This window comes from Scyliorhinus torazame, chromosome 5, assembly GCF_047496885.1.
Source record: "Scyliorhinus torazame isolate Kashiwa2021f chromosome 5, sScyTor2.1, whole genome shotgun sequence".
Classification (NCBI taxonomy): Eukaryota; Metazoa; Chordata; class Chondrichthyes; order Carcharhiniformes; family Scyliorhinidae; genus Scyliorhinus; species Scyliorhinus torazame.
This window is the reverse complement of record NC_092711.1, coordinates 295,192,926-295,216,799: the sequence shown is the minus strand read 5'-3', so window position 1 is coordinate 295,216,799 and position 23,874 is coordinate 295,192,926. Positions and strand designations below refer to the sequence as shown.

Here is a 23,874-nt window from a genome sequence, read left to right as displayed (position 1 = left end):
CCCTCTACCAATAAAGGCCAACACTCCATAGGCCTTCTTCACAACCCTATCAACCTGGGTGGCAACTTTCAGGGATCTATGTACATGGACACCTAGATCCCTCTGCTCATCCACACTTTCAAGAACTTTACCATTAGCCAAATATTCCGCATTCCTGTTATTCCTTCCAAAGTGAATCACCTCACACTTCTCTACATTAAACTCCATTTGCCACCTCTCAGCCCAGCTCTGCAGCTTATCTATATCCCTCTGTAACCTGCTACATCCTTCCACACTATCGACAACACCACCTACTTTAGTATCGTCTGCAAATTTACTCACCCACCCTTCTGTGCCTTCCTCTAGGTCATTGATAAAAATGACAAACAGCAACGGCCCCAGAACAGATCCTTGTGGTACTCCACTTGTGACTGTACTCCATTCTGAACATTTCCCATCAACCACCACCCTCTGTCTTCTTTCAGCTAGCCAATTTCTGATCCACATCTCTAAATCACCCTCAATCCCCAGCCTCCGTATTTTTTGCAATAGCCTACCGTGGGAGCCTTATCAAACGCTTTGCTGAAATCCATATACACCACATCAACTGCTCTACCCTCGTCTACCTGTTCAGTCACCTTCTCAAAGAACTCAATAAGGTTTGTGAGGCATGACCTACCCTTCACAAAGCCATGCTGACTATCCCTGATCATATTATTCCTATCTAGATGATTATAAATCTTGTCTCTTATAATCCCCTCCAAGACTTTACCCACTACAGACGTGAGGCTCACCGGTCTATAGTTGCCGGGGTTGTCTCTGCTCCCCTTTTTGAACAAAGGGACCACATTTGCTGTCCTCCAGCACTATTCCTGTAGCCAATGATGACATAAAAATCAAAGCCAAAGGTCCAGCAATCTCTTCCCTGGCCTCCCAGAGAATCCTAGGATAAATCCCATCAGGTCCCGGGGACTTATCTATTTTCAGCCTGTCCAGAATTGCCAACACCTCTTCCCTACGTACCTCAATGCCATCTATTCTATTAGCCTGGGGCTCAGCATTCTCCTCCACAACGTTATCTTTTTCCTGAGTGAATACTGACGAAAAATATTCATTTAGTATCTCGCCTATCTCTTCAGACTCCACACACAATTTCCCATCCCTGTCCTTGACTGGTCCTACTCTTTCCCGAGTCATTCGCTTATTCCTGACATACCTATAGAAAGCTTTTGGGTTTTCCTTGTTCCTTCCTGCCAAATATTTCTCATGTCCCCTCCTTGCTCGTCTTAGCTCTATTTTTAGATCCTTCCTCGCTACCTTGTAACTATCCATCGCCCCAACCGAAACTTCACACCTCATCTTCACATAGGCCTCCTTCTTCCTCTTAACAAGAGATTCCACTTCCTTGGTAAACCACGGTTCCCTCGCTCGACGCCTTCCTCCCTGTCTGACCGGTACATACTTATCAAGAACACGCAGTAGCTGATCCTTGAACAAGCCCCACATATCCAGTGTGCCCAACACTTGCAGCCTACTTCTCCACCTTATCCCCCCCAAGTCACGTCTAATGGCATCATAATTGCCCTTCCCCCAGCTATAACTCTTGCCCTGTGGTGTATACTTATCCCTTTCCATCATTAACGTAAACGTCACCGAATTGTGGTCACTGTCCCCAAAGTGCTCTCCTACCTCCAAATCCAACACCTGGCCTGGTTCATTACCCAAAACCAAATCCAACGTGGCCTCGCCTCTTGTTGGCCTGTCAACATATTGTTTCAGGAAACCCTCCTGCACACACTGTACAAAAAACGACCCATCTATTGTACTCGAACTATATCTTTTCCAGTCAATATTTGGAAAGTTAAAGTCTCCCATAATAACTACCCTGTTACTTTCGCTCTTATCCAGAATCATCTTCGCCATCCTTTCCTCTACATCCCTAGAACTATTAGGAGGCCTATAAAAAACTCCCAACAGGGTGACCTCTCCTTTCCTGTTTCTAACTTCAGCCCATACTACCTCGGAAGAAGAGTCCCCATCTAGCATCCTCTCCGCCACCGTAATACTGCTCTTGACTAGCAGCGCCACACCTCCCCCTCTTTTGCCTCCTTCTCTGAGCTTACTAAAACACCTAAACCCCGGAACCTGCAACATCCATTCCTGTCCCTGCTCTATCCATGTCTCCGAAATGGCCACAACATCGAAGTCCCAAGTACCAACCCATGCTGCCAGTTCCCCTACCTTGTTTCGTATACTCCTGGCATTGAAGTAGACACACTTCAAACCACCTACCTGAACACTGGCCCCCTCCTGCGACGTCAAATCTGTGCTCCTGACCTCTATACTCTCATTCTCCCTTACCCTAAAACTACAATCCAGGTTCCCATGCCCCTGCTGCATTAGTTTAAACCCCCCCAAAGAGCACTAACAAATCTCCCCCCCAGGATATTTGTGCCCCTCAGGTTCAGATGTAGACCATCCTGTCTGTAGAGGTCCCACCTTCACCAGAAAGAGCCCCAGTTATCCAGAAATCTGAATCCCTCCCGCCTGCACCATCCCTGTAGCCACGTGTTTAAATGCTCTCTCTCCCTATTCCTCATCTCACTATCACGTGGCATGGGCAACAACCCAGAGATAACAACTCTGTTTGTTCTAGTTCTGAGCTTCCATCTTAGCTCCCTGAAAGCCTGCCTGACATCCTTGTCCCCTTTCCTACCTATGTCGTTAGTGCCAATGTGGACCACGACTTGGGGCTGCTCCCCCTCCCCCCTAAGGACCCGGAAAACACGATCCGAGACATCACGTACCCTTGCACCTGGGAGGCAACATACCAAACGTGAGTCTCTCACGCTCCCACAAAATCTCCTATCTGTGCCCCTGACTATAGAGTCCCCAATTACTAATGCTCTGCTCCTCTCCCCCCTTCCCTTCTGAGCAACAGGGACAGACTCCGTGCCAGAGGCCCGTACCCCATGGCTTACCCCTGGTAAGTCGTCCCCCCCACAAGGATCCAAAGCGGTATACTTGTTTCTCAGGGGAACGACCGCAGGGGATCCCTGCACTGACTGCTTTTTCCCAGTCCCTCTTACAGTTACCTACCTATCTCCAATCTTTGGTGTAACTAATTCCCTGAAGCTGCTATCTATGACCCCTTCTGCCTCCCGAATGATCCGAAGTTCTTCCAACTCCAGCTCCAGTTCCCTAACTCGGTCTTGGAGGAGCTGGAGATGGCAGCACTTCCTGCAGGTAAAATCAGCAGGGACACTAACTGCATCCCTCATCTCAAACATCCTGCAGGAGGAACATTGCACTCCCTTCCCTGCCATTCCTCTAACTTTCTACCAAGATCTGGCTAACAACTAAATTAAATTTTTTATAAACAATAATAATAATATAATAAAATATGGTACTTACCTCAGACCAATGGTTTTATTATTAGGTTAGAGGAGGAGGGCGGGTGGGAGACACTACACGTGTAGTGTCTCGGGTTTCCTCTCCACCAGAATTTATTGGTGAGGGTCTTCCCAGACGTCCGCGGGTCGACTTCCTGTTCCCGCCTAAAACACTCAGCTCATGCTGAAATTGACTAACCAGCCAGCTCCACTCCCGCCAAAATCGACTGGCCTGCCCCTGCAAAGACAAGTGCTTTTAAAGGACAGACTTACATCCCAACAACCACTTCCGCACTGCTCCTGCTGAAACTGACTCACCAGCTGTTCTCACGCCGAAATCGACTGGCCTGCCCCTGCAAAGACAAGTGCTTTTAAAAGGACAGACTTACTTCCCAGCAACCACTTCCGCATTGCTCCCGCTGAAACTGACTCACCAGCTGTTCTCCCGCCGAAATCGACTGGCCTGCCCCTGCAAAGACAAGTGCTTTTAAAGGACAGACTTACCTCCCAGCAACCACTTCCGCACTACTCCCGCTGAAACTGACTCACCAGCTGTTCTCCCGCCGAAATCGACTGGCCTGCCCCTGCAAAGACAAGTGCTTTTAAAGGACAGACTTACCTCCCAGCAACCACTTCCGCACTGCTCCCGCTGAAACTGACTCACCAGCTGTTCTCCCCCCGAAATCGACTGGCCTGCCCCTGCAAAGACAAGTGCTTTTAAAGGACAGACTTAGCTCCCAGCAACCACTTCCGCACTGCTCCCGCTGAAACTGACTCACCAGCTGTTCTCCCGCCGAAATCTACTGGCCTGCCCCTGCAAAGACAAGTGCTTTTAAAGGACAGACTTACCTCCCAGCAACCACTTCCGCACTGCTCCCGCTGAAACTGACTCACCAGCTGTTCTCCCACCGAAATCGACTGGCCTGCCCCTGCAAAGACAAGTGCTTTTAAAGGACAGACGTACCTCCCAGCAACCACTTCCGCACTGCTCCCGCTGAAACTGACTCACCAGCTGTTCTCCCGCCGAAATCGACTGGCCTGCCCCTGCAAAGACAAGTGCTTTTAAAGGACAGACTTAACTCCCAGCAACCACTTCCGCACTGCTCCCGCTGAAACTGACTCACCAGCTGTTCTCCGGCCGAAATCGACTGGCCTGCCCCTGCAAAGACAAGTGCTTTTAAAGGACAGACTTACCTCCCAGCAACCACTTCCGCACTGCTCCCGCTGAAACTGACTCACCAGCTGTTCTCCCGCCGAAATCGACTGGCCTGCCCCTGCAAAGACAAGTGCTTTTAAAGGACAGACTTACCTCCCAGCAACCACTTCCGCACTGCTCCCGCTGAAACTGACTCACCAGCTGTTCTCCCGCCAAAATCGACTGGCCTGCCCCTGCAAAGACAAGTGCTTTTAAAGGACAGACTTACCTCCCAGCAACCACTTCCGCACTGCTCCCGCTGAAACTGACTCACCAGCTGTTCTCACGCCGAAATCGACTGGCCTGCCCCTGCAAAGACAAGTGCTTTTAAAGGACAGACTTACCTCCCAGCAACCAATTCCGCACTGCTCCCGCTGAAACTGACGCACCAGCTGTTCTCCCGCCGAAATCGACTGGCCTGCCCCTGCAAAGACAAGTGCTTTTAAAGGACAGACTTACCTCCCAGCAACCACTTCCGCACTGCTCCCGCTGAAACTGACTCACCAGTTGTTCCCCCGCCGAAATCGACTGGCCTGCCCCTGCAAAGACAAGTGCTTTTAAAGGACAGACTTACCTCCCAGCAACCACTTCCGCACTGCTCCCGCTGAAAATGACTCACCAGCTGTTCTCCCGCCGAAATCGACTGGCCTGCCCCTGCAAAGACAAGTGCTTTTAAAGGACAGACTTACCTCCCAGCAACCACTTCCGCACTGCTCCCGCTGAAACTGACTCACCAGCTGTTCTCCCGCCGAAATCGACTGGCCTGCCCCTGCAAAGACAAGTGCTTTTAAAGGACAGACTTACCTCCCAGCAACCACTTCCGCACTGCTCCCACTGAAACTGACTCACCAGCTGTTCTCACGCTGAAATCGACTGGCCTGCCCCTGCAAAGACAAGTGCTTTTAAAGGACAGACTTACCTCCCAGCAACCACTTCAGCACTGCTCCCGCTGAAACTGACTCACCAGCTGTTCTCCCGCCGAAATCGACTGGCCTGCCCCTGCAAAGACAAGTGCTTTTAAAGGACAGACTTGCCTCCCAGCAACCACTTCCGCACTGCTCCCGCTGAAACTGACTCACCAGCTGTTCTCCCGCCGAAATCGACTGGCCTGCCCCTGCAAAGACAAGTGCTTTTAAAGGACAGACTTACCTCCCAGCAACCACTTCCGCACTGCTCCCGCTGAAACTGACACACCAGCTGTTCTCACGCCGAAATCGACTGGCCTGCCCCTGCAAAGACAAGTGCTTTTAAAGGACAGACTTACCTCCCAGCAACCACTTCCGCACTGCTCCCGCTGAAACTGACTCACCAGCTGTTCTCCTGCCGAAATCGACTGGCCTGCCCCTGCAAAGACAAGTGCTTTTAAAGGACAGACTTACCTCCCAGCAACCACTTCCGCACTGCTCCCGCTGAAACTGACTCACCAGCTGTTCTCCCGCCAAAATCGACTGGCCTGCCCCTGCAAAGACAAGTGCTTTTAAAGGACAGACTTACCTCCCAGCAACCACTTCCGCACTGCTCCCGCTGAAACTGACTCACCAGCTGTTCTCCCGCCGAAATCGACTGGCCTGCCCCTGCAAAGACAAGTGCTTTTAAAGGACAGACTTACCAACCAGCAACCACTTCCGCACTGCTCCCGCTGAAACTGACTCACCAGCTGTTCTCACACCGAAATCGACTGGCCTGCCCCTGCAAAGACAAGTGCTTTTAAAGGACAGACTTACCTCCCAGCAACCACTTCCGCACTGCTCCCGCTGAAACTGACTCACCAGCTGTTCTCACGCCGAAATCGACTGGCCTGCCCCTGCAAAGACAAGTGGTTTTAAAGGACAGACTTACCTCCCAGCAACCACTTCCGCACTGCTCCCGCTGAAACTGACTCAGTAGCTGTTCTCCCGCCGAAATCGACTGGCCTGCCCCTGCAAAGACAAGTGCTTTTAAAGGACAGACTTACCTCCCAGCAACCACTTCCGCACTGCTCCCGCTGAAACTGACTCACCAGCTGTTCTCCTGCCGAAATCGACTGGCCTGCCCCTGCAAAGACAAGTGCTTTTAAAGGACAGACATACCTCCCAGCAACCACTTCCGCACTGCTCCCGCTGAAACTGACTCACCAGCTGTTCTCCCGCCGAAATCGACTGGCCTGCCCCTCAAAGACAAGTGCTTTTAAAGGACAGACTTACCTCCCAGCAACCACTTCCGCACTGCTCCCGCTGAAACTGACTCACCAACTGTTCTCCCGCCGAAATCGACTGGCCTGCCCATGCAAAGACAAGTGCTTTTAAAGGACAGACTTACCTCCCAGCAACCACTTCCGCACTGCTCCCGCTGAAACTGACTCACCAGCTGTTCTCCGGCCGAAATCGACTGGCCTGCCCCTGCAAAGACAAGTGCTTTTAAAGGACAGACTTACCTCCCAGCAACCACTTCAGCACTGCTCCCGCTGAAACTGACTCACCAGCTGTTCTCCCGCCGAAATCGACTGGCCTGCCCCTGCAAAGACAAGTGCTTTTAAAGGACAGACTTACCTCTTAGCAACCACTTCCGCACTGCTCCCGCTGAAACTGACTCACCAGCTGTTCTCACGCCGAAATCGACTGGCCTGCCCCTGCAAAGACAAGTGCTTTTAAAGGACAGACTTACCTCCCAGCAACCACTTCCGCACTGCTCCCGCTGAAACTGACTCACCAGCTGTTCTCCTGCCGAAATCGACTGGCCTGCCCCTGCAAAGACAAGTGCTTTTAAAGTACAGACTTACCTCCCAGCAAACACTTCCGCACTGCTCCCGCTTAAACTGACTCACCAGCTGTTCTCCCGCCGAAATCGACTGGCCTGCCCCTGCAAAGACAAGTGCTTTTAAAGGACAGACTTACCTTCCAGCAACCACTTCCGCACTGCTCCCGCTGAAACTGACTCACCAGCTGTTCTCCCGCCGAAATCGACTGGCCTGCCCCTGCAAAGACAAGTGCTTTTAAAGGACAGACTTACCAACCAGCAACCACTTCCGCACTGCTCCCGCTGAAACTGACTCACCAGCTGTTCTCCCGCCGAAATCGACTGGCCTGCCCCTGCAAAGACAAGTGCTTTTAAAGGACAGACTTACCTCCCAGCAACCACTTCCGCACTGCTCCCGCTGAAACTGACTCACCAGCTGTTCTCACGCCGAAATCGACTGGCCTGCCCCTGCAAAGACAAGTGCTTTTAAAGGACAGACTTACCTCCCAGCAACCACTTCCGCACTGCTCCCGCTGAAACTGACTCAGTAGCTGTTCTCCCGCCGAAATCGACTGGCCTGCCCCTGCAAAGACAAGTGCTTTTAAAGGACAGACTTACCTCCCAGCAACCACTTCCGCACTGCTCCCGCTGAAACTGACTCACCAGCTGTTCTCCCGCCGAAATCGACTGGCCTGTCCCTGCAAAGACAAGTGCTTTTAAAGGACAGACTTACCTCCCAGCAACCACTTCCGCACTGCTCCCGCTGAAACTGACTCACCAGCTGTTCTCCCGCCGAAATCGACTGGCCTGCCCCTGCAAAGACAAGTGCTTTTAAAGGACAGACATACCTCCCAGCAACCACTTCCGCACTGCTCCCGCTGAAACTGACTCACCAGCTGTTCTCCCGCCGAAATCGACTGGCCTGCCCCTCAAAGACAAGTGCTTTTAAAGGACAGACTTACCTCCCAGCAACCACTTCCGCACTGCTCCCGCTCAAACTGACTCACCAACTGTTCTCCCGCCGAAATCGACTGGCCTGCCCATGCAAAGACAAGTGCTTTTAAAGGACAGACTTACCTCCCAGCAACCACTTCCGCACTGCTCCCGCTGAAACTGACTCACCAGCTGTTCTCCGGCCGAAATCGACTGGCCTGCCCCTGCAAAGACAAGTGCTTTTAAAGGACAGACTTACCTCCCAGCAACCACTTCAGCACTGCTCCCGCTGAAACTGACTCACCAGCTGTTCTCCCGCCGAAATCGACTGGCCTGCCCCTGCAAAGACAAGTGCTTTTAAAGGACAGACTTACCTCCCAGCAACCACTTCCGCACTGCTCCCGCTGAAACTGACTCACCAGCTGTTCTCACGCCGAAATCGACTGGCCTGCCCCTGCAAAGACAAGTGCTTTTAAAGGACAGACTTACCTCCCAGCAACCACTTCCGCACTGCTCCCGCTGAAACTGAGTCACAAGCTGTTCTCACGCCGAAATCGACTGGCCTGCCCCTGCAAAGACAAGTGCTTTTAAAGGACAGACTTACCTCCCAGCAACCACTTCCGCACTGCTCCCGCTGAAACTGACTCACCAGCTGTTCTCACGCCGAAATCGACTGGCCTGCCCCTGCAAAGACAAGAGCTTTTAAAGGACAGACTTACCTCCCAGCAACCACTTCCGCACTGCTCCCGCTGAAACTGACTCACCAGCTGTTCTCACGCCGAATTCGACTGGCCTGCCCCTGCAAAGACAAGTGCTTTTAAAGGACAGACTTACCTCCCAGCAACCACTTCAGCACTGCTCCCGCTGAAACTGACTCACCAGCTGTTCTCCCACCGAAATCGACTAGCCTGCCCCTGCAAAGGCAAGTGCTTTTAAAGGACAGACTTACCTCCCAGCAACCACTTCCGCACTGCTCCCGCTGAAACTGACTCACCAGCTGTTCTCCCGCCGAAATCGACCGGCCTGCCCCTGCAAAGACAAGTGCTTTTAAAGGACAGACTTACCTCCCAGCAACCACTTCCGCACTGCTCCCGCTGAAACTGACTCACCAGCTGTTCTCCCGCCGAAATCGACTGGCCTGCCCCTGCAAAGACAAGTGCTTTTAAAGGACAGACTTACCTCCCAGCAACCACTTCCGCACTGCTCCCGCTGAAACTGACTCACCAGCTGTTCTCCCGCCAAAATCGACTGGCCTGCCCCTGCAAAGACAAGTGCTTTTAAAGGACAGACTTACCTCCCAGCAACCACTTCCGCACTGCTCCCGCTGAAACTGACTCACCAGCTGTTCTCCCGCCGAAATCGACTGGCCTGCCCGTGCAAAGACAACTGCTTTTAAAGGACAGACTTACCTCCCAGCAACCACTTCCGCACTGCTCCCGCTGAAACTGACTCACCAGCTGTTCTCCCCCCGAAATCGACTGGCCTGCCCCTGCAAAGACAAGTGCTTTTAAAGGACGGACTTACCTCCCAGCAACCACTTCCGCACTGCTCCCGCTGAAACTGACTCACCAGCTGTTCTCCCGCCGAAATCGACTGGCCTGCCCCTGCAAAGACAAGTGCTTTTAAAGGACAGACTTACCTCCCAGCAACCACTTCCGCACTGCTCCCGCTGTCACTGACTCACCAGCTGTTCTCCCGCCGAAATCGACTGGCCTGCCCCTGCAAAGACAAGTGCTTTTAAAGGACAGACTTACCTCCCAGCAACCACTTCCGCACTGCTCCTGCTGAAACTGACTCACCAGCTGTTCTCACGCCAAAATCAACTGGCCTGCCCCTGCAAAGACAAGTGCTTTTAAAGGACAGACTTACCTCCCAGCAACCACTTCCGCACTGCTCCCGCTGAAACTGACTCACCAGCTGTTCTCCCGCCGAAATCGACTGGCCTGCCCCTGCAAAGACAAGTGCTTTTAAAGGACAGACTTACCTCCCAGCAACCACTTGCGCACTGCTCCCGCTGAACCTTACTCACCAGCTGTTCTCACGCCGAAATCGACTGGCCTGCCCCTGCAAAGACAACTGCTTTTAAAGGACAGACTTACCTCCCAGCAACCACTTCCGCACTGCTCCCGCTGAAACTGACTCACCAGCTGTTCTCCCCCCGGAATCGACTGGCCTGCCCCTGCAAAGACAAGTGCTTTTAAAGGACGGACTTACCTCCCAGCAACCACTTCCGCACTGCTCCCGCTGTCACTGACTCACCACTAGTAGTGATTGTCCCTCCCCCTCATTGGGGGAGCTCATATTCTCCAAGAAACATGGGGTAACCAATTGTCCCCAGCCAATAGGATCCGGGCAGGTTATAACAGCACCCATGCACTTCCTCAAAATAATGCCATGGGAACTTTTACATTCCACTGGGAGAGAGGACAGAGCTTTGCTCAATGTTCCATCTGAAAGCAGCACCTCCAACACTGCAGCTCTCCCTCAGTACTGCACAGTACTGTTAGGCTAGATCATGAGTCAACAACTTGAATAACCAAAAGGGTCATTCAAAAAAAATTAGTCAAAAACTCAACGTCTTAAGAACAGTAATGCTGTTAAACAAATGTCGATACTATTGAAAAATAACAAAGGCACATTTCAACAATTTTTTTAAACAAAAAATAGGTTTATTCACATGATACTTTCTCACAAGCACAATGTGAATTAAAGTTTCAAAAAATGAACCAAACTATTTAATTGTTAGCAAGTTTAATCAGTCAAGATAGGCAGCCGTGTGAGTCCTTAGAGAACCATAAGTGACTTCTGAGCTGCAGCTTACAGACCACTGACCTAGATTTTATGCTCAAGTCTTACAGTGACAATCCATGATCGATGATGATCAATGTTATAATTGATCATGTTATACCAGACGATATTTTATTTTAGGGATGTTGTACCTCTATTATTCTGCTTCTAAGTTTGTACAATTTGCTGCAGGAGGCTTCAAGGTACAATATCTGAACCCACTTTAATGCTTTAAGGTAGAATATCTGAACCCAGTTTGATGCTTCAAGGTGCAATATAAGAACCCATGTCAAGTCAATTGGAGTCTGAATAGTCTTAGCAGGTGCGCAGATCAGTTTGTGGTGAGATTGGCTTTTTTGTTTCATGCTGTACTTTTAAAAAAGTTGTGGCAGGAATGAATTGGTTTTGGCTTTTTAAATAACTTGATGTTTTCCTGTTGTCATTTAAATGTTTTAAAAAACTTTCAGTTTTCCCCCTTTTTTTGTTCCGAAGGTCTTGATTTGTCCCAGGGATAGTCTCATAGATCCCCCCCCCCCCCCCCCCCCCCCCCGCGCTCCTTGCTGTATGCTTGAGAACAAGAAATGAGAAACAAGAAACATTAACAGACGATGTGATTCTGAGGCACTGAATGACATCTTCCAGCTACAGGCACCACGTGGTGCTCAGGGGCAGAAATATAAGGCTGATATCCTTCCTCTCCAACTTAGGGATGCTGACGCCACAGGGATGCTGACGCCAATTGCAGTAAACTACGGCCACACGGCCTGTTATCGCTGCATTCAGAAAATATCAAGAATCAAATATCCCTGTTTGATTTTGACTCTTCATATTCCAGTTCCAAGCTGGCTGGTGCACTGATTAACCGAACTACCAACGAGCTTGTATCTTATGATCTTCAACTGTTGGAAGTGCTATTAACATGAGAGAATAGGAAGCATGATGAGGGAGAGAAATAGAAAGCATGCATGAGACACAACGAACATGCAGCTCAAAGTAAAGATAGAAAGAAAAGTGTGAAAAAATTGCGAAGCAGGTTTTAGCAGCCCTGACACTTGATAGAAGAAATAAAAATTTGTTCACATAAAAGCAGCAGATTTCAGTGGCACACTGTTCCAAAAGGCATTCCCAAACATTAACTCTGTCCTTACCTCCCATTCCAGAAACACTGGGACATCCATTCCACAACTGCCAAACAAGCGAGAAGTCTGAAGTAATTAATGTTAATATGAAAGGGCTCCACGTGAACGTCATTGGAACAGTGAGGAAAATCAGAGCCAGAGGGGTCAGGCTGTGTGTGGGAGGGGTAACTGAAATGGAAAGCAACAGGGAGCAGTGTTACACTTGGTCAGAGCAGAGGCGTTTGGCAAAGCAGTGAACTAATCCCGCAGACGGCAGTGTGTTCAGCAAAACAAATCTTGCTATGTCTGGATCGAAATTCTGTCGGGAATATTACTTCAGATGTGGGTGAGGGATGTGAGGGGGTGCTTGCCAAGGCCAGGGGAAACTCCCTGTCACTTGTTTTCGCGAAGGCCTGCTAGCTGTGCGGCAGCAGGGGAGATCAAGGACCCCGGAGGAGTTGGGGGAGGTGGTGGTGGTGGTGGGGGGGGGGGGGTGGGGGGGAGTGGAATCTCATCCGGGTAAGTTGTAGATGCGATTGGTACTGCACCTACCTGAGACCGAGGATCTCACCCACCTTATTGTGAGGAATGTGGCACTTCTCAGCAAAGAGGGAAAAATGAATGGGAGAATCATGCACATTATAATAGCTGTTTGAGAACAACAAAACAGGGGCCCAGGGAATGGGTTTGTACAATTCCTTCTAGGATACCGGGCCAGAGAAGAGAAGGAAAAAAAGTCTTACAATAAACAAAATAATTGGATCAGATTTGCATCAACATCAGGAGCCATCATGGAAAGAAATGGAGCTCCAATATTCTCAATGAGTGTAAGGAGAGTGTAACAATGCCATGTTAGTCAAGTTACTGCAGCAAACCAAAATTATGCAGACAGATATTTTACTGCTGTCTTACTCATTTCAGGATTGGCTTGGTGTCCCAAAGGATGCATTGGAAGGTTTCAAATCAAACTACCATGAGAACGTGTGTATCGTGAGCGAGTCGCCAGCCAACTCTACCCAGAGTATTGTCCACGGAGGGTCCTTTGAGCAGCACGGGAGTACACAGATCCCAGGGAAGATGTCCATTCCTGGTAACAAGGGAGGGATTCAACCAAAAAGCACCTCTCCTGCGCCACTGTTTTCTGACATTGCGGTTTTTGTAGAAAGCAATAGGTACGCCATGAACGAAAACATTTACGTCAGAGTCTAGTGTTTGCCGTATTGCAAGTCTTAATGACACTGGAGAAACCCCAGCTAAGGTGATACAAGATTCCGAAAAGATTCCCCACGTCCTCTGGGAATAACAATCTCCACAATTGTAAATCTTACAGCAAACTCCACAGGGAAATAAAACACAAAACTTTGGGAATGCACAACAGGGGCCAGTCAGGATACGAAAGAGAAACAAATCCCTCTTTCACTTTCATAAGTTAGCCAACCTTTTGTGATTTTCCGATATTATCTGTTTATATTTCAGCTTGGTAGAAAATGGCGGTATTTTTCTTTTAACCTATCAAGCATAGATGAAGCATGGAAACCTGGGCAAGATAAACAGTGAGCATTTCAGAGCGATGGCCCTTCATCAACCTGAAGGCACTAGCTTTATTTGCATTTCCAAGGGCACTGCCTGACCTGCTGAGTACAGCCAGCAATTTCAGCGAGGGTTTTTTCCTCCAGATTTCCACTCCCTGCAGTATTTTGCTCTTGGACAATAAGTATTGCACTGCACATAATTCCACATTTGGAGGCTGGTTTCCCAATTGACTGCTGCTGGAGAGGCGCAGTGATCTCAGGGTATGCTGATTGAGAATTGGAGCCCTGAAGACCCTGACTTTACCCCATAACTGAATGGGAAATCAAACATTGCCGGTCAGTGTTCCCTGTAGCTGCCACTACATGGCATGAGTTCCCCACTGTTAAATCGGTCATTTAGCTACCAAATGTCAATCTGGTATTTTGTGTTAAGATTTGGCATGATGTCCAATAAGGATGCACGTTGTCTTTTGAAGGAAGAGAGTTAGGTAATCTGTACCGTGTCTCATAATTTAAGCAACGTCAGTAGGCTGTGAGAAAATATTAAAAGAGCTAAGTGCCAAGCATCCTGTATGATCCATGAGGTGTGTAACAATTTTGAGCCACCCTGCTATGTAGTTTCTTGCTATTATGTAATACATATATGAGACTCATCTGAGAGTGTTTCTGTTTTTTTTTTTGCCTTTTGTTTTATTGCACATTTTGTTGAGGCTATAGCAGCACCAGGTTTGGCTGAAGAGCATAACGATGAACAAGGACTTGACGGGAGACAGAGTGAGAGTTGGCAGCAGCCTGAACATTATAGCGTTGGAGCATTTGGTTGTTACCCTATGTTGCAGTGTCACAAGTAACTTATACCAGGCTGTTGCACACTATCCAGTTTGATGATGAATTAACAAATGCTTTACATACATGAATCTGTCATTCTCTCTCCAGTGTACCTTAAAATTTTATGCATGCATTTGATGTTAACTTAATTTCTATATGGACAGCTACTGTAAAATGAAGCTTTGATGGATAAACCATTATTTGAACTCATCAAAATGGGTGTTTCACTTGCTCACATTTCAAGGACATTGCGGTAGGTGCAATGGTGTAAAACAAGAGAAAGCAAGTAGCCCATTTAACCTCCCTCCCAGTTTCTATTTCCATTGACTTTGAGGGTAGCTTACCATGGGTCCTGATGCCGAAATAACAGTCTTGGCCAACAGGGAGAGGTCAAATCATTCATGTCAAATTTGTAAAAAGAACTAGTACAAAATAAAGTATTCTTAACAGACAGTTCAAGTTTGATATAAGAACAAATCACTGAAGACTTCATGATACACATACACACACGCACAAGTGTTCTAAAAAATAACTAAAGACTAAACGAGCAACATAGCTCAAGCTGATTTGGGCAAGTATTTCTGGGAACAGCTGAAGGAAAAGCTGATGGGAATCGAAGAGACAGCGCACACTGACCAGGCAGGCAGCTTTAAGGCTGATGGATGCTTCCCTGTACGTGAAATTTCCCTTTACTTACCATTATTTGCCTTCCAATGTCTCAGACCTAGATGCCTCATGTGCCCAGGCAGAAAATCTAAAAAGAAATTAAGGTTCACTTATAACAAAATATGGCTGACATGCCTAAATTGGAAAAGTAATGGAAAAGTTTGAGTCTGTGGATATTTCAAATATCTTCAGTCTCACGTGAGATTAGCTCTATCTAACTGCGACATCAAAGAAATTCTTCCATGTCTCATCAGGTACTCATGAGAGAAGTTCTACCTTCCCCAAGGCCATGGTTTTTTCAGTGGTTAGAGAGACTACAGGATTTGAAGTGTTACAATGATCCCATTAAAGGCATCTTTGCTGTTGTGATAATTGATTGATGCGTATTTCACTTCCTCGGGTGGGTCGCGGGAGGGTGTCGGGAGGGTCGCGGAGCGATCAGTCGTGGCGCTCCCGATTGCGGGGGAAGCACCCCACAGCCACGACTGGCGTTTAGGTTGGGAATGACGCCCGAGTATGCCAGCTGCCACAGCATTTTATCTTTCCCCATCCGATTGGCACACAGATTATCCAATGGGTGATTAGCTTTCCTGACGTCACATCCGATGTCTAATTGTTCCGCTGACCAATAGGAGGAGGCGGGGGCGGTATTTCCGACAGTGGGCTGTTGGAGCTCGGGGCCTGTGAAGGACACGGAGAGCGGCCGAGTGAAGTTTGTGTGAGGGGTGAGAATGGGGGGGGGGTCACGATGCTGGCAGTCAGCACCAGTTCACTGGCTTCCACAAGTACTTCAATGCCTACACCATCACAGGGAGGAGGGAGTATGTGAAAGCTACATAAACAAAGATTGCAGCAATTTGTTTGTTCTTCAAACTGAAATCCAAGAAGGAGGCACCAACAGCAATCACAAAAATAAATAACGTGTGGTTCTCCTCTGGGGCAGGGCAAGTGCAATTTAAGCAACAGCATGTGAAATCAGTGTGAATGTTTGAAACCTCTGCAATAGTGTCACTATAATCATGTTATACATTATATGTTATTAGTCTTCACAAATAAAACTCATGGAATGCAACGTTCTGTTTCAAAAAACAAGAATGCCTATCGCATGCCCCCTCAGGTAGACCCGGGGGTACACAGGCCCGGTGCCCAGCATGGCAGACTGCCACCACCTGATGACAGCGCGCATCCCAATATCTTCTCCTTCTGATGTCACTGTGCTGTCCCAGTACCGTCTCCTCCTGATGTCAACGCGTTGTCCCAGTACTGTCTCCTCCTGACCTCAGCGCACATCCCAATATCGTCACCTCTTGCCATCGGTGCACTGTCCCAGTACCGTCTCCTCCTGACGTCAGCGTGCTGTCCCAGTACCGTCTCCTCCTCACATCAGCGCGTTGTCCCAGTGCCATCTCCTCCTGATGTCAGCGTGCTGTCCCAGTACCGTCTCCACATGACGTCAACGCGTTGTCCCAGTACCGTCTCCTCCTGACCTCAGCGCGCATCCCAATATCGTCTCCTCTTGACGTCAGTGCACTGTCCCAGTACCATCTCCTCCTGACGTCAGCGTGCTGTCCCAGTACCGTCTCCACATGACGTCAGCGCATTGTCCCAGTACCGACTCCTCCTGACCTCAGCGCACATCCCAATATCGTCTCCTCTTGCCGTCAGTGCACTGTCCCAGTACCGTCTCCTCCTGACTTCAGCGTGCTGTCCCAGTACCGTCTCCTCCTGACGTCAGCGTGCTGTCCCAGTACCGTCCCCTCCTGACGTCAGCGCTGTCCCAGTACCGTCTCCTCCTGACGTCAGCGCGCTGTCCCAGTACCGTCTCCTCCTGACGTCAGCGCGCTGTCCCAGTACCGTCTCCTCCTGACGTCAGCGTGCTGTCCCAGTACCGTCTCCTCCTGACGTCAGCGTGCTGTCCCAGTACCGTCCCCTCCTGACATCAGTGTGCTGTCCCAGTACCGTCTCCTCCTGACGTCAGCGTGCTGTCCCACTACCGTCCCCTCCTGACGTCAGCGTGCTGTCCCAGGACCATCTCCTCCTGACATCAGTGTGCTGTCCCAGTACCATCTCCTCCTGACGTCAGCGCTGTCCCAGTACCGTCTCCTCCTGACGTCAGCGTGCTGTCCCAGTACCGTCCCCTCCTGACATCAGCGTGCTGTCCCAGGACCATCTCCTCCTGACGTCAGCGTGCTATCCCAATACCGTCTCCTCCTGACGTCAGCGTGCTGTCCCAGTACCGTCCCCTCCTGACGTCAGCGCTGTCTCAGTACCGTCTCCTCCTGTCGTCAGCGTGCTGTCCCAGTACCGTCTCCTCCTGACGTCAGCGTGCTGTCCCAGTACCGTCCCCTCCTGACATCAGTGTGCTGTCCCAGTACCATCTCCTTCTGACGTCAGTGCACTGTCCCAGTACCATCTCCTCCTGACGTCAGCGTGCTGTCCCAGTACCGACTCTTCCTGACCTCAGCGCGCATCCCAATATCGTCTCCTCTTGCCGTCAGTCCACTGTCCCAGTACCGTCTCCTTCTGACGTCAGCGTGCTGTCCCAGTACCGTCTCCTCCTGACGTCAGCGTGCTGTCCCAGTTCCGTCTCCTCCTGACGTCAGCGTGCTGTCCCAGTACCGTCTCCTCTTGCCGTCAGCGTGCTGTCCCAGTACCATCTCCTCCTGACATCAGCACGCTGTCCCAGTACCATCTCCTCCTGACGTCAGCGTGCTGTCCCAATACCATCTCCACCTGACGTCAGCGCGCTGTCCCAGTACCGTCTCCTCCTGACGTCAGCGCACTGTCCCAGTACCATCTCCTCCTGACGTCAGTGTGCTGTCCCAGTACCATCTCCTCCTGACGTCAGTGCTCTGTCCCAGTGCCGTCTCCTCCTCACATCAGCGTGCTGTCCCAGTACCGTCTCCTCGTCACATCAGCGTGCTGTCCTCGTACCATCTCCTCCTGACGTCAGCGTGCTGTCCCAGTAACGTCTCCTCCTGACGTCAGCGTGCTGTCCCTGTACCGTCTCCACATGACGTCAGCGTGCTGTCCCAGTACCGTCTCCTCCTGCCATCAGCGCGCTGTCCCAGTACCATCTCCTCCTGACGTCAGCGCACTGTCCCAGTACCGTCTCCTCCTGACGTCAGCGTGCTGTCCCAGTACCGTCTCCTCCTGACGTCAGCGTGCTGTCCCAGTACCGTCTCCTCCTGACGTCAGCGTGCTGTCTCAGTACCGTCTCCTCCTGATGTCAGCGTGCTGTCCCAGTACCGTCTCCTCCTGATGTCAGCGTGCTGTCCCAGTACCGTCTCCGCCTGACGTCAGCGTGCTGTCCCAGTACCGTATCATCCTCACATCAGCGCTATCCCAGTACCGTCTCCACATGACGTCAGCGTGCTGTCCCAGTACCGTCTCCTCCTGACGTCAGCGCGCTGTCCCAGCACCGTCTCCTCCTTATGTCAGCGTGCTGTCCCAGTACCGTCTCTTCCTGACGTCAGTGTGCTGTCCTAGTACCGTCTCCTCCTCACATCAGCGTGCTGCCCCAGTACCGTCTCCTCCTCACATCAGCGCGCTGTCCCAGTACCGTCTCCTCCTCACATCAGCGTGCTGTCCCAGTACCGTCTCCTCCTCACATCAGCGCGCTGTCCCAGTGCCAACTCCTCCTGATGTCAGCGTGCTGTCCCAGTTCCGTCTCCACATGACGTCAACGCGTTGTCCCAGTACCGTCTCTTCCTGACCTCAGCGCGCATCCCAATATCGTCTCCTCTTGCCGTCAGTGCACTGTCCCAGTACCGTCTTGTCCTGACGTCAGCGTGCTGTCCCAGTACCATCTCCTCCTGACGTCAGCGTGCTGTCCCAGTACCATCTCCTCCTGACGTCAGTGCACTGTCCCAGTACCGTCTCCTCCTGACCTCAGCGCGCATCCCAATATCGTCTCCTCTTGCCGTCAGTGCACTGTCCCAGTACCATCTCCTCCTGACGTCAGCGTGCTGTCCCAGTACCGTCTCCACATGACGTCAGCGCATTGTCCCAGTACCGTCTCCTCCTGACCTCAGCGCGCATCCCAATATCGTCTCCTCTTGCCGTCAGTGCACTGTCCCAGTACCGTCTCGTCCTGACGTCAGCGTGCTGTCCCAGTACCATCTCCTCCTGACGTCAGCGTGCTGTCCCAGTACCGTCTCCTCCTGACCTCAGCGCGCATCCCAATATCATCTCCTCTTGCCGTCAGTGCACTGTCCCAGTACCATCTCCTCCTGACGTCAGCGTGCAGTCCCAGTACCGTCTCCACATGACGTCAGCGCATTGTCCCAGTACCGTCTCCTCCTGACCTCAGCGCGCATCCCAATATCGTCTCCTCCTGACGTCAGCGTGCTGTCCCAGTACCGTCTCCTCCTGACGCCAGCGCGCTGTCCCAGTACTGTCTCCTCCTGACGTCAGCACGCTGTCCCAGTACCGTCTCCTCCTGACGTCAGCGTGCTGTCTCAGTACCGTCTCCTACTGATGTCAGCGTGCTGTCCCAGTACAGTCTCCTCCTGATGTCAGCGTGCTGTCCCAGTACCGTCTCCGCCTGACGTCAGCATGCTGTCCCAGTACGTCTCCTCCTGACGTCAGCGTGCTGTCCAAGTACCGTCTCCTCCTGACGTCAGCGCTGTCCCAGCACCGTCTCCTCCCGACGTCAGTGTGCTGTCCCAGTACCGTCTCCTCCTCACATCAGCGTGCTGTCCCAGTACCGTCTCCTCCTCACATCAGCGCGCTGTCCCAGTGCCATCTCCTCCTGACGTCAGCGTGCTGTCCCAGTACCGTCTCCACATGACGTCAGCGCGTTGTCCCAGTACCGTCTCCTCCAGACCTCAGCGCGCATCCCAATATCGTCTCCTCTTGCCGTCAGTGCACTGTCCCAGTACCGTCTCCTCCTGACGTCAGCGTGCTGTCCCAGTACCGTCTCCTTCTGACGTCAGTGTGCTGTCCCAGTACCATCTCCTCCTCACATCAGCGTGCTGTCCCAGTACCGTCTCCTCCTCACATCAGCGTGCTGTCCCAGTACCGTCTCCTCCTGACGTCAGCGTGCTGTCCCAGTACCGTCTCCTCCTGACGTCAGTGTGCTGTCCCAGTACCATCTCCTCCTCACATCAGCGTGCTGTCCCAGTACCGTCTCCTCTTCACATCAGCGTGCTGTCCCAGTACCGCCTCCTCCTGACGTCAGCGTGCTGTCCCAGTACCATCTCCTCCTGACGCCAATGCGCTGTCCTGGTACCGTCTCCTCCTCACATCAGCGTGCTGTCCCAGTACCGTCTCCTCCTGACGTCAGCGTGCTGTCCCAGTACCGTCTCCTTCTGACGTCTGCGTGCTGTCCCAGTACCGTCTCGTCCTGACGTCAGTGTGCTGTCCCAGTACCATCTCCTCCTCACATCAGCGTGCTGTCCCAGTACCGTCTCCTCCTCACATCAGCGTGCTGTCCCAGTACCGTCTCCTCCTGACGTCAGCGTGCTGTCCCAGTACCATCTCCTCCTGACGTCAATGCGCTGTCCCAGTACCGTCTCCTCCTCACATCAGCGTGCTGTCCCAGTACCATCTCCTCCTCACATCAGCGTGCTGTCCCAGTACCGTCTCCTCCTGACGTCAGCGTGCTGTCCCAGTACCGTCTCCTCCTCATATCAGCGTGCTGTCCCAGTACCATCTCCTCCTGACGTCAGCGCGCTGTCCCAGTACCGTCTCCTCCTCACATCAGCGTGCTGTCCCAGTACCATCTCCTCCTGACGTCAGCGTGCTGTCCCAGTACCGTCTCCTCCACACATCAGCGTGCTGTCCCAGTACCGTCTCCTACTGACGTCAGCGTGCTGTCCCAGTACCGTATCCACCTGACGTCAGTGTGCTGTCCCAGTACCATCTCCACATGACGTCAGCATGCTGTCCCAGTACCATCTCCTCCTCACATCAGCGTGCTGTCCTGGTACCGTCTCCTCCTGACCTCAGCGTGCTGTCCCAGTACCGTCTCCTTCTGACGTCAGCATGCTGTCCCAGTACCGTCTCCTCCTGACCTCAGCGTGCTGTCCCAGTACCGTCTCCTCCTCACATCAGCATGCTGTCCCAGGACAAAATTTCTTTCTAAAAGCGGCAGGGCCTTCCCACCAGTAGCAGCGGCAGAGAGCAGATCACGTGCCCGGCACGTACACCGACATCACGTGATCCATGTTTTGGCCTTGAAATTTTGTAGCTGCCAGCAAGCAAGCAACGGGACAGTGTGAAGAACTGAAGATGGATCAGTTTGTAATAAGGAAGAGAGGGCCAGAGACACAAACAGGCCAGGATCTCACAACTGAATCTGCTGGAGAGAGCTGCTCAGGAGAGTCCAAGGCAGGACAAAGCAGTGTTGAAAGAAGAAGCTGAAATCGGAAACAAAGCAGTATAAAGATGATTACTTGAGGTATGACTTTATTAATTGTGTCAATGAAAATCTGGATGCAAAGCATATATGCAGGGGAGTACTGTCAAATGAAAGACTAAACCCTCGAAATTTCAAAAGATTTTTGAAGACTAAGCATGGTGAGTTCGAGGACAAACCTCTTGATTTTTTTCAAAGGATGCAACGCGAACTTAAATTATCAGCTGAAGCCGTTAGCAGAAATATAACATTGAATGACAAAGTCAGTAAGATCGTGAGGACCATGCAGGCCCACCTGTCGCATTAAAAGTAGCAAAAATGTTAGTCGCAAATGTTGGGCAGTGTGGGTCTCGAAGGCCGGCCGCCGTGGGTCGGGAAGGTCAGCCAGCGTTGGTCTCAAAGGTTGGTTGGCTGGCATGGGTGCCGAAGGAAGGACAATTGGCAAAAATAGGTCCAGGGCAAAAAAGTTTGGAAAACACTGCCCTAGGTGTTGCTCTCTTTGGTTGTTTCTAAATATGGCGGTCAATGTGGTCGCCTTCCTTAATTCTAATTACGTTTGCTCTAGAGTCGCCAGGTATCTTTCGATACCGCCACAAGGTTCAAACCCGAATACTGATCAAAGAGCCGGTACACCAGTTAGTTAGTTCAAAGTCAATACTATGTATTTATACACAGCAATATCTACTCATGCACAAAATACTACAAACTAAACTATCACTACTGCTAAAGCCTATACTTAGCTTCAGGCGCCCACTCAGTCAGAGGAACAATGGCCGTTGTTCGGTTCTGAGGCTGCTGGGGTCAAAGTGGTAGAGGGGAACAGCTAAGGTCATCCGTCTGGTAGCGAGCGTTGACCTTGGACTTACTTGCTTCTGGTGCAGCTGGTGGAAGGGTCTCTCCTCTTTGAGAGCAGATTCCAAGAGAGCGATTCTCTCTTGGGGCCTTCTTCTTATACCCGAAGGGGGATTCACACCCTTTTGGGCGGGCCTTGAACTTGGCCCCAATCAATTGGGCCATTTCTTGATCATTCGCATTGATCCTGACCAATAAAGGGGTGGGTGCCCTGAAGGCTGGGCGTGTCCTAGGTGGCCGTTGGCCTGGGTTGTTTTCTGATTTCGGTTTGGGGAACTGGCGCCGCGAGGTCTGGGGCCAGATCGGTTACTTAAGTATCTTCCTTTGTTCCCGGAGATGGGCCATCCAAATGCTAATGGGCCTATAGTTTCAGACTCGCCTGGGAGCTGTTTCTCCAATATGCAGACAGGCTCTGTGCCTGCTTGCTTTCTTAACATTGTCCATTTTTCCCTGCAATCTTTGCAAATGTCCATTTTGTATTCTGGAAGTGGCCATCCCAGATGGCTACACAGGTCCCCACCTTCCTTGATCAAGGCAGCTCTCAGATCACCACCAGTGTTAGAAACTGATAGCCAAGTTCCGCACGCGTAAGTACAGCCTCAACCGGGACCTGGGATTTATGTCTCATTACATTCACCCCCCACCATCTGGCCTGGGCTTGCAAAATCGTACCAACTGTCCTGACTTGAGACAATTCACACCTCTTTAAACTGTGATTATCCCTCTCTCATGTGGCTCCATATGGACCTGTAAAGATTTAATTACCTGCAAAGACTCACATTCAAAGTATCATCTTGCATCATTGACTTTGTCTACATATGTGGTGTGGAACCCACCTCTTCACTTACCTGATGAAGGAGCTGCGCTCCGAAAGCTAGTGATTTGAAACAAACCTGTTTGACTTTAACCTGGTGTTGTAAGACTTCTTACGGTGTTAGAAAGGAAAGACTTGCACTTAATGCAGTGTCCTTTTGATTGTCCCAGGAAGTCCCAAAGCACTTTACAGCCAATTCAGTAATAATAGTGTTAATCGACTAAATATAGCTGCTTAAAGCAACACACACACATCTCTTGCTTCTTCACTGGAGGAGTGATGATCTAACTAAGATGTTGGAAGTTACTTAAAGGATTGGATAAACTCGATAGAGAGAAACTCCAGTGGAAGAGCCCAGAACCAGCAGGCACGAGCTTAAGCTTGGCACTGGGCCATTGAGGGGAGATGTCAGAAAACACTGCACAGAGTCTAGTAGAAATAGGGAACTCCCCAAACTTTGATGAGCCTGGCTGGGTCAATTGATAATTCTTTGTACGGCAATAGTATTAAGGGCTACAAAATCAAGATAGATAAGATGAAGTCAAAGTACAGATCAACCATGACTTAACTATATGGTAGAGCAGCCTCGAGCGGTTGAATGGCCCACTCCTGTTCATGGTCCTATGCAGTTGGGTTTCAGGAATAATAAACGCTTGAACTGGGCGCAATGTTTGCCACGCAGACTTGCCTAAAAAACGCATT

The 23,874-nt window shown here is 51.1% G+C and overlaps 1 protein-coding gene across 2 annotated transcripts in view; it reads left to right on the top strand.

Moving 5' to 3' along the window:
• Nucleotides 1–15,259, top strand: part of LOC140421225 (cytokine receptor common subunit gamma-like) — an 80,538-nt gene extending 65,279 nt beyond the window's left edge. The window contains exons 8-9 of one of the 2 annotated variants that reach the window (XM_072505778.1): nt 13,041–13,291; nt 14,369–15,259. In XM_072505778.1, the coding sequence (XP_072361879.1) occupies nt 13,041–13,291; nt 14,369–14,387 (270 nt within the window). In that variant the 3' untranslated portion in view covers nt 14,388–15,259. Of the gene's footprint in view, nt 1–13,040; nt 14,305–14,368 lie in introns of those variants that run through there. The other variant, XM_072505777.1, reaches the window with a different exon arrangement.
• Nucleotides 15,260–23,874: the final 8,615 nt, after the last annotated feature.